Here is a 10,796-nt window from a genome sequence, read left to right as displayed (position 1 = left end):
CCTGGGCCCCCTTCCCGAATTCAGGGGCAGACACGCATCCTCCAGCAGGCCTAGGCCACATCCTGCCCCCGGATGCCGGTGCTGGAGTGTCCCCCCCCCGAACAAACCCAGAGGCGGACAAGGAATCGTAAGAAAAACGTCCAAGTTAATTTACTTTCCCGTTGTCACGGCGTTAATTAATTAAGTCATTAATAATTAAGAGAAACAAAACCTGCCGGGAAGGGCAGGAATAGACCCAGATGTTGGTCAAGGTGGAGGGGGGGTGTTTGCACGCGCGTGTGTGGGTGTGGGTGCATGGTAGAGAGGGACAATGCTGCTGCTGAGGCTGGGACTGAGTGGGCATGAGTGGGTGGGTGTGTATATGCCTGTGCACACAAATGAGTGTGGCCACGAGAAGGGGTGACATGCACAGGTGCACACCTGTCCGTACAACAGGTCCATCTGGCACAAGCATCTGAGCGTGTGTCCGAGGACACACAGGGGTGATGAGTGCAGGCACACACGATACGAGTGCACGTGTCCAAGCCTGTGCATGAGCGTGCACACACACCTATGACATGAGTGTGCACACGTGCCTGAGTGCACGTGAAGTGTGCACACGCATGTAAGATGCAAGCATGTGCAGCCATGTCCAAATGAAGTACGTGTGTAGGTGTGTACCATGTGAGCATGTGCACACGCCACGAAGTGCACTCACACAAGGTATGCGCACATGCACTCAAGTGCATACACCTGAAGTATGTGCACATGTGCCCAAGCGTGCACACCTGTGAAATGTGCACACATGTATATGATGTGTGTCTACCCATGCCAGAGGGCACACACGTGAAGTATGTGCACACGCCCAAGTGCACACCCACGATGCGCACCCACGTCTATGATACGAGCACACCCGTGTCCAAGTGCACACACGCGGCATCTGCGCACACTCAGGGGTGTACGGCAGACACGAGCGCCCAGAGTCCGTCTCTGCGCTGCTAAGTCCTGCAGCGTCTCCCCGTGTCGCCCCCGCATCCTGCCTGGGCCGTGGGGAGCTGGGGGTGGGGAGGGCACCCCATCTTCCCAGGGGGGCCCCTGCAGAGCCGGGGGGGGCGCATGGATCCCGTGCCCGCCACAGGTGCGACACATGCTCGGCCTGGCCTGGTGCATCCTGGGAACCTGCGAGATATTAGAGGGGGGTTGGTGCCGGGGTGGGAGGGAACCCCGGACACCCCTCAGATGGGGGGAGCAGTGGGGGACAGGAGTCAGGGCCCCCCCAGTACTCACACGTCCTCGCAGCATGCGGGTGTCACATGTACGGCCACGGCCCCTCCACACCCATGGCCATGCCCACGCCGCCCATCGCGCCTGCGGGGCGAGCAGGGTGAGACCCGGGCCGGACCCTGCATGCGTGACCCCTGACCCCGAACCCCGACCCCTATTTGTAGCCCATGACCCTGAACCCCACCGGTAACCCCTGCCCCTGAACCCTACCTGCAACCCCTGACCCCCATCTGTAACCCCTCACCCCAAACCCTACCTGTAATCCCTGACCCCACACCTGTAACCCTTGGCCCCGAACCGTACCCATAATCCCTGGCCTCCATCTATAACCCCTGATCCCAAGCCCTACCTGTAAACCCTGACCCCCATCTGTAACCCTTGACCCCAAACCCTACCTTCAACACCAACCCTGGCCCTTATTCATAACCCCTCCCCCAACCCCCAAACCTACCCATAACTCTTGACCCTGGTCCCTATCTGGAATCCCTGACCCCAAGACCTACTGCTAACCCTAACGGTAACCCTTGATCCCTATTTATAAGCCCTGACCCCCTAAACCTACTTGTAACCCCCGGCCCTGGCCCCTATTGCTAATGCTACCCTTGACCCCTAGCAAAACCTGGAACCCCTGACCTTTGACCCCAACCCTTAACCCTAAACCCATCCCCTGGGGGCTATCCCCAAACCTCTCCATAACCCCTAACCCTGTCAACCCTGACCCCTACCCCATCCATCACTCCTGACCCCCACCCATGACCCCAACCCCTACCCCCAGACCCACCAGCCCCCAGGCTGAGACCCCCCCAAACTCACTCCATGCCAGGGGCAGGAGCAGGGGCTGGGGGGGCCGACGGCTGGAGTCCGGGGCCCCTCCAGGCCGAGCCGAGGGCCTTGATCCCAGCAGAACGGCACCAAAATACGCCCCCCCAACCCCCACGTGAAAAGCTTTTGGTGGGGGGGAACATGATTTTGGGGGGAACCCACAATTTTGGGGGGAACCCCACAGGTTTAGGAGGGAAGACAGCATAATTTGGGGGGAACCACACAATTTGGGAGGAAAACTCACAATTCTGGAGGAAAACAATTTGGGGGGAAACTGCAATTTTGGGGGGGAGAAAAATACTATTTGGGGGGGACTAACAATTTTGGGGGGCAAAACACAATTTCAGGGGGGAAACCCACAATGTTGGCAGAGAAACCGCACAATTTTTGAAGAGGAAAACCCCCACTATTTCGGGGAACCCCACAATTTGGGGGAGAAAAACTCACAATTTTGGGAGGGGGAAAAAAGAACAATTTTGGGGGTGGGGGAATCCCATTTTGGGGAGGAAAAACAACCATTTTGGGTGGGGGAAACCACAATTTTTTGGGGGGGGAACCATTTTGGGAGAGGAATAAAATCTACCATTTCGGGGCGGGGGGGTGCAATGTTGAAGGAAAAACCTGCAGTTTTGGGAGGGGGAAACACCATTTCAGCGGGGAAAACCCACAATTTTGGGGGCTTCCTTTTCTCTCTTGCTTTGGAGGGCCATGGTCGGGCCGGGGGGGCAGATGCCCCCCTGGATCCCCCCACCCTCCTGCCCCACTCACCAGGGGGGCGGACGCCCAGGTGCTGCTGCCCCTCCAGGCCGTAGCCCCCCAGGGGCGCCCCCTCGGGGCTGTACGGGGCCCCGGGGCCTGTAGGCGAGAGTGGGGGGGTCAAGGGTCAAAGCAGAGGCTGGGGGGGCTGCTCCAACCCCCCCCCTCCGCCCCAGGGACTGTGCCCCAAATGCCCCCCCAACCCCTGACCCCGGGCATCACCGGAGCGGTTGGACTGGTCGATCATGGGCTGCACGATGCGCCTCCGGGCGTTAATGAACCTGGGGGGGTGAGACCGGGATGGGGGTGTTGGGGGGGTTGGGGGGCCTGGACCCCCCCAGCCCCCGCCCCCAGTTCCAGCCTTACCAGTTGTTCACCTGGAGGATCGTGAGCCCCGTGTCCTGCGCCAGCTGCTTCTTCTGCTCCTCGGAGGGGTAGGGGTGCTGGGGGGAAGGGGGGGGTCACCCCAAGGCTGGGATTCCCCCCAGCCCACCCCCCACCCCGGGCAGAGGGATGGGTGCACCCCCCCCACCCTGGAGAGCAGGGCCCCATAATCAGGATGGGGAAACTGAGGCACAGCATGGGGGGGGGTCACCCCAGGGCTGGGGGTGGTCCAGGGCCAGGAGAGAACCCGCCTCCGGCCCCTCTGTTTAACCCATCGCTTGCCGCTGCGCTGCTGGGGGGCGCGGGGACTCACGGAGAGGTGCTGGAAGAGCCAGGCCCGCATGATGTTGGTGGCCACCTTGGGGAAGATCCCGCGCTTCTTGCTGCGCTTCTTGTCCCGCTCCAGCTCGTCCTCGTCCCCCGTGCTGGGCGACGCCGCGCCCGCGTCCAGCCCGTCCCCTGGGCCGGGGCACGGAGCCGGGCTGGGGCCGGGCCGGGGGCTCCAACCCGCCGCCCGCCGTGCTGGGGGGCACCCAGGGGCCGCTCCAGGCTCCAACCACTAGTCCCCGCACCCTCGCCAGGGCCGGGGAGTGGGGGGAAACCCGCGGGGACCCGGCCTTACCTGCCTCGCTGGAGTTGTCCCCGCTGTGCGATGCCAGCCCCCCCCCGCTGGAGGGTCCCGGGGTGCCCGCGGGCGCCACCTCCTCCGCGTCCCGCAGCCACACGCTGCCCTGGGGGGGGGCACAGTGTGACCCCCAGAACCACCCCCCCCCTCAGCACCCAGGCCTGGGGGGGTGGTTAGGCTAGGGGCACCCCCCTGCCACTGCAGCCCCCCAGCCCGCTAGAGAGGGGAGGGGACCCAGGCGTCCGAGCTCCCAGCTCTAACCACTAGGCCCCGTTCCCCTGCCACGGGGGCTGGGAGTGGGGGGGCAGGGCAGGGCTGGGCGGTGGGGTCTGGGCCGTGCCCCCGGCCTGGTTAACCCCGACCGCGCCGGGGCCTGCTGGAACCTGACACCCCTGGGGGGGGGTGCCGGGGGCAAAGGTTGCCGTTTAACCCCGTGGGGGCCAAGCCGCCGACACAGCTGTAAATTGAGAGCAGGTCTCGCCGCCACCTGGGCCCCTCCCGTCACCTCCCCCAGCGCCGCTGGAGACGGGACCCAGGCATCCGGGCTCCCCCGCAGACCCCACTCCCCTCCCAGGAGGAGGAGGTGGCTTGCAGGCATGTCCCTCGCCCTCCCTTGTGCCTCAGTTTCCCCTGTGGGGGCTGCCCCCAGGTCTGCCCCCCCCCCTCCACATGCCAGGGCAGGGAGTAGGGGGCACACAGCAGGGCTGGGAGAGGAGCCAGGCTTCTGGCCCCCCCAGAGCCTCCTCCCTTCCCGGAGCGGGGAGGGGAGGGGACCCTGGCGTCCGGGCGGCCCACCTGGTCGGAGAGGCTGGGGCAGGCGTAGTCCTCCAGGTCGGACTTGGAGCCATCCCGGTCGTCAATGACCAGGTCGATCGGCATCTTCCCCTTGAGGCAGGTGATGTAGCGGTGGCAGAAGTTGTCGCACAGGTCGTGCACCTGCGACCCCCAAAGACAATGTGGGGTGGGGGGGTTGAGGCCAGGCCATGGGTTCAAATCCCCACAGGGTCCAGACCTCGCAGGGGCTCCCGCTGTGTCCTCTACCCACCCCCCTACCAGCCCCAGGACAGCTCCGTGCCCCCCAGGCCTGGCCCAGGATGGAGCTGCACAGAGATCCCACTACTCCCACCAATCAAGGGCTGGGGGCAAGGCTGGGCTGGACTGTGGGTTTGAATCTCCACAGGGTCCAGACCTCACAGGGGCTCCCATTGTGCCCTCTACCCACACCCACCAGCCCCAGAACAGCCCTGTGCCCCCCAGGCCCAGCCCAGGATGAAGCTGCGCAGAGATCCCATAGCTCCCACCAATCACCACAAGCTTCCCCCTCCTCGGGGGCCTAGGAAGTGGGTAGGGGGGTGAATGTAGATGCCCAGGTCCCCTCCCCTTCCCCCCTCTACCCCGTGCCTCAGTTTCCCTCCCCATCTGCCTGAGCTGCCAGGGGCTACCGTAATGCCCCTAATAGCCAGGCCAGGCTCCCTGTCCCCCATCCCCTTCTCTGCTTATATTTTTAACCCTTCCCTCCCCTGACAACATGTCTCCAAGCCGAGTCCAAGGGTCCCTTTGTCTGCCTCGTTCCCCCCACCCCCAAATCGGCTGCCGGGGATACAGGGTCTTCCAGGCCCAGTGCCTTCCAGGAGCTCCCAGGCAGGCCAGGATGGGGGTCCAGGTGTGGTCAGGGGGGCACATTTACCTTCTCCAGCTCCAGGAGGTGGAATCGCAGCACCTGGATGGCCTGGATCATCTGCAAGGGGGGAACGAGGGGGGTACATGGGGGAGCCGGGAGCCCAGATGCCGGGGTCCCACACCCAGGACTGGGGGGGCGGGGGGGGGCACGGAGGCTGGTACAGGGGGAGGCAGGAGCCCCCAGGCACCTGGGCTGGGATGCTGGATCAGGGGATGGCCCCGCATCCTTGCCCAGGGTCAAGGGGCGACTGGGCAGAATTGGGGGGTGGGAGGGAGGGTCGCGGGCAGCGCTCACCAAATTGTCCAGCTCGGGGTTGGAGGAAAACAGGGGCTTCTCCGTCCGCACCTGCGGGGGAAGCAAAGCAGAGAGGTGGGATTGGGGGGCTGCACCCCGTCCACGGGGAGGGAAAGGACTCAGGGACCGAGGGGGGATGGGACGGGGCTTTGTCTGGGCCCCGAGGCAGCGTGGAGGGGGTGCACCCCTCGGTGCCGCAGCCTGCCCTGCATGGTAAGGGATCCCCCCATGGCCCTCTACATCCCCCGTATCCCCCTTCCTACACCCCATACCCCCCTGATCTCCCCCATACCCCCTCTACCCTTTGTACCCCCGTGGCCCTGTATCCCCCAGACCCCTCATCTCCCCGGTATCCCCCCATACCCCATATCCCCCATACCCCTTCCATCTCCCCTGTATCCCCCCACCTTGCAGACCACCCCGGCGGGGGGGAGCTAGGGGCCGGGGGGGCGGGTGAGGGGGCGCGCGGGGCCGACCTGCTTGGCGAAGACGGCGATGTCCTCGTTGAAGGAGTCGGAGGAGCAGACGTCGGCGCCGGGGCAGGTGCCGGGCGCGTCGCGGGGCGAGCACGTGGCCAGCTCGCACTTCTCGAACACCAGCGCCAGGAGCGGGAACAGCGGGTGCCTGTGGGGCCAGCGGGGCTGGGGCGGCGCGGAGGGGCTGCCCTCGCCCTGCCCTGTCTGCCGCTCTGCTGTCTGCTCCCTGCCCCATCGGTGGATCCACTTTCTGCTCCCTGCCCCCAGGGTTCCCTGCCTGCTCTGCTGCTCTGCTGTCTGCTCCCCACCCCCGAGGCTTCCTGCCTGACCCACTGCTCTGCTTTCTCCTCCCCGCTCCATATTCCCTACCCCATCAGCTGCTCTGCTTTCTGCTCCCCGCCTCGCCCTGTCTTGCCGTGCCAAGGCTCCCCATGCCCCTCCAGCGACTTCAGCCCACGCGCACCCCGCCACGCCCCGACACGCGTGTCGCACACCCGGCATCCCAGCCTCCCTTCCCACACGCCTGCCGTCGCACCCCGCCCCCGGCATCGCCCCGGCTCCGGCACCGGAGACGGGCGACTCCGCAGAGACCCCGAATCGGCCGGGAAAAAGCAAAGCCGCAAATGAAAGCCAGCCTCCGCCCGCCCTCCTCCCCCCCAGCCCCTTCTCCCATTCCCTGGGGACGCGCCGTCCTGTCCCTTTTGGCCCCTAAAAGCCCCCCCTCAAAAGAAGATGAAACCCTCTTTGTCTAGTCTCTTTGGGTCCGTCTCCGCCGGGAGACAGCGCTCGCCTGAAACCGGGCGGACACGGCGCACGCGCCGCTGGGGGTCAGAGATGGGGTGCGGACCCCTGCCCCGCGCCTTGCACCCCCCGCCCCCCGGCGCAGCCTTACCCGTAAATCTCATCCTTCTCGCGCTTCAAGGCGTCGCCGTTGCCAATGCCGGCGGGTGCCCCCGCGCGGTGGCTCACCCCGGAGGGGCCGTATGGGGAGCTCTGGCTCAGCGAGGGGGGCGGCAGGCTCCTGCCCAGGTGGGGGTCCGCGAATCCCGGCAAGGGGAGTCCATCCATCGCGGGGTAACACGCCAGGTCCTCATACTGCAAGACACGTGGAAGGAGGGAGCCAGGGGCTGGGAGCTGCGCCCATGCCCAGCGCCCGGGGCTGCGCCCAGGGGCTGGCAGTGCCCTCTTAAAGAGACAGCGCCCTGGGGGATTTTGGCGCCCCAGGGATTTTGGCACCCAGGATGAGAGGTCATGTGCGGAGGCTGGGAGAGAAGTGAGGCTGCTCGGGGGGGGGGGGGGGGGGTGCTCCAGCTTTTCCCGTCCAAAGTTTTACCTAACGCCCACCCCCTTCCCGGCCCTGCTGGGTCTCCGCACCAACTCGGGGAAGCAAAGCCGAGCCGGGAGCTCCCCGAAAACCACCTGGGCCCCTCCAGAGAGGCAGCGAATCCCCCCACGGAGACCACCGCGCCGCGCACGGCTCCCCCCGCCCGCCCCTGCCATTGTAAGGCTCATCCGCGGATGAGTCCAGGATCCGGCCTTTTCCCTTTGCTGGCAAAACTTCCTGGGGTTCCCTCTCCCCCCTCACCCCGCTTTGTCTGTTCTCAGGGAAAAGCAAAAGTTTTGCAAGGTAAAAACACCTTGAAAAAAAATGATCTATAAATATATTTAATTTAATTCTTCCAAATAAGGCAACAGTTTTTCCAAAGGTGGGGCACAGGATTTTTTTATATTGAAAAGGAAGCTGATTCAGGCTGCGGAAAGCGCCCCCCCCAGCCCCCAGCTTCTCCAGTATATACCTATGTGTACGTATGGATGTATATAGGTGTGTGCGTGTATGTATATATGTATAGGCACACATATATGCATATATTTACATACATATTTATACACACATACACACACATGCACATATATATACACATGTGCGCACACATACTTGCACACACACATATATATATGCACATACACACACACACACATATATACATAGTCATACTTACATACGTGCACACGCATACACACGCACATACATATATACATATTTCTTTCTCCTTCCCGTTTCTTCCAGCTGAACTTTGCCTCCAGCCCGGCTCGGAGCAGCTGTCCCCAGCCCGGCCCAGAAAGCAAAGCTCCGAAACATGAATTTGGCTCTAATCAAAGAGTCTATTTAAAATAGTAATAATCGTCATCATTTTTTTTTTTAAATCTTACCCAGAGTTGGTTTCTTTTCTTCTCCCCCCCGCCCCCCGCAACTTAGAAGAGGAGCACTGAAAAAAAGGAGCTGGCCGTGATCCTTACTGGACGCTGATTAGAAAGGCGCAGGCCCTCCCCGCACAGAGCGGGCGCATCCCGTCTACAGACTCCCTGCCCCCCCGCCCCCCTGTATTTTATTTTATTTTATTTTATTTTATTTGCACCCTGCGAGCCCTTTGCAAACTCTTGGGACCCCGGCCGGATCTGACAAAGGAAAAAGCCAAGCGGGTCCACATCCGCTGCCCGAGCGAGCTGGTGGGATGCCTTCAAGAGGGGTTGAAGACATTTCTCCACCGCCCCCCCACCCGCCCCGCACGCCTCGTTTAAATCACCCGGCCCCCGCAGAGAGTTTACCTGCTCTTTGCCTCTTTATTTTTTTTCCATTTACAATAATAGAGAAGAAAAGCCAAAGGCCGGGAGCTCGACCCATGCCTTCGCTCGCCCCAAAACCCACATTTTAGCGGGTGGAAAGGATCCACCCGGCTCATCCTACGAACCCGGGGGCCGGGGGTGGGGCTGGATTTGTCCTTCCACTTTCTCCTGGTGTGATCTGCTACTTGAATTCACTTTTGTGATCAAATATCTTTTTTTTTTTTCCAATTTAAAAGATAAGATGCCTAAGTATTCAGTTGAATTCACTTTTATTCCCAAATCTCTTCTTTTTTCCCCTCCCCAATTTAAAAGATAAGACACCTAAATATTCTTTTGCATTCACTTTTATTCCCAAATCTCTTTTTTTTCTCAGTTTAAAAGATAAGACGCCCAAATACTCTGGGTTTTGCACTGGGCTGGCTCTGGCCGCTGCTGTTTTGGGGTTTTCCTATTTTTTCTTCTATATGAAAAGCCCCCGAGAGTCACTTTTCTGCCCCCTCCCACAATACTAGTGTCCCTGCGGATATTTGCACAACGATTTTAAGCAGTGACAGAAGCCGGGGGGAGGGGGGGGGTCAGATCTATTCCCGCTGCCCCTGCATGGACTCCGAAAGGGGGAAAAGCCCCCCAAAAACTCATTTAAATGTCATTTTTTAAGCCAAGAGAAACTCTTTGGGGAGACATGGGTTGATACGTCTCAGCATCGGACGCCTGCAAACTCCACGACCCCCCCCCCCCCCGAGATTCGTCCCCCACTTCGTCTCTCTGCAAAAAGGGGGTGAAAACAAGTTGGGAAAGGGAGAACTTTGCAAAAGCCGCTCGGCGAAGGCAAAAATCCAGCAGGCGAGAGGGACCCAGCTCCGGCGCGCTGGAAAAATGACATGGGGTGGATCCGGGGGGCTGGAGGGTGGACGCGGAGACACGTGGGGGGGTTCACATGCACCCACTGAACCCCGAAAAGCGACGGGAGACTTGGAGACCCCCGAATTCAGGTGCCCGCCGAGACCGGCGTCCTGGGCACGAATTGGGTGGGGGGTCCATTGCAAGGGTGCCCCCCTTTTCCTTGCACACGTGCACCCCACTATGCCCACAGCGCCCCCCCCCCCCTCCACTAAGTGAATAGGGGTGCAAATTTGATCCCAGCCCCTGGGGCATCTCCGCCACCCCAACCCCAAACCCCCTCCCCGGCAAAAAACAGACCCAGCCGGACTTACCCTTTGTGCCATGAGCCGCCGGCCTGGGCGTGCAAGGAGCTGCCGGCTGCGGAGCCGAGCCGGGGCGGGGGGCACGCGTGCTGCTCTGCAATGGTGGGGGGGGGCAAAAGCCCCCCAAAGTCCAGAGACCTGAGTGTGCAAAACGGCTGGCGGCAATTAGCGGGGGCAAAAAGCTTGCCCCCCCCCCCTTCGCCAGTCTCAAGCCCCTTGTCCCCAGGCCCCGGCTGCCCTGCTCAGGGGGGGGGCCCTGGCAAGGCCCAGCCCCCCAGCCCCGCTCCGAGCTGTCAGAGCCAGGGTGACGGATGAGCCTGCGAAGAGGCAGGGAAAGGGGGGGGGGGGGGCTAGGAAAGGGGGGGGTGGCTAGGGAAGGGGGTGGGGGGGTGGCTCCTGGCCTCCCTGCTGCCCCCCCCCCAGCCCTGGGGGTCCCCAAGGCACCGCCCCAGCGGGCAGCAAAGGTGCAGGGGCTGGGGGGGGTGGGCCCAGCCCCCAGCCCCCCCCTTGTCCCCAGAGCAGGGGTGGGGGGAGGCCTGGCTGGAGGGGCTGCGAGGGATGGAGGGATGGAGGGAAGATGCTGCCTGGCAGCGATGAGCACATCCGGCAGCGCGCTTTAACCCCTTCTGTGCCGCGCGCCCCGGCCCCCCCACGGCCAGCCGTCT

The 10,796-nt window shown here is 62.6% G+C and overlaps 1 protein-coding gene across 4 annotated transcripts; it reads right to left on the bottom strand.

Moving 5' to 3' along the window:
- Positions 1 to 128: 128 nt before the first annotated feature.
- Positions 129 to 10,738, bottom strand: MEIS3 (Meis homeobox 3). Of its 4 annotated transcripts, none has more exons than XM_006264941.4 (13): positions 10,141 to 10,738; positions 7,194 to 7,396; positions 6,302 to 6,449; positions 5,826 to 5,876; positions 5,538 to 5,588; positions 4,646 to 4,786; positions 3,848 to 3,956; positions 3,539 to 3,684; positions 3,208 to 3,284; positions 3,064 to 3,122; positions 2,854 to 2,940; positions 1,267 to 1,347; positions 129 to 1,158 (listed from the first exon to the last, which is right to left on the bottom strand). In XM_006264941.4, exons 1-12 carry the CDS (start codon positions 10,150 to 10,152, stop codon positions 1,289 to 1,291), a joined length of 1,143 nt encoding a protein of 380 aa, XP_006265003.1. In that variant the 5' UTR covers positions 10,153 to 10,738; the 3' UTR covers positions 129 to 1,158; positions 1,267 to 1,288. The 4 variants fall into 4 exon arrangements, with proteins under 4 accessions (XP_006265003.1, XP_019333876.1, XP_019333875.1 ...); XM_019478331.2 differs by lacking the exon at positions 10,141 to 10,738 and adding an exon at positions 8,909 to 10,029; XM_019478330.2 differs by lacking the exon at positions 10,141 to 10,738 and adding an exon at positions 8,513 to 8,669.
- Positions 10,739 to 10,796: the final 58 nt, after the last annotated feature.

Source organism: Alligator mississippiensis, chromosome 15 (genome assembly GCF_030867095.1).
Source record: "Alligator mississippiensis isolate rAllMis1 chromosome 15, rAllMis1, whole genome shotgun sequence".
Taxonomy (NCBI): Eukaryota; Metazoa; Chordata; order Crocodylia; family Alligatoridae; genus Alligator; species Alligator mississippiensis.
The sequence above is the reverse complement of the archived record's forward strand: the minus strand, read 5'-3'. Positions and strand labels throughout refer to the sequence as shown.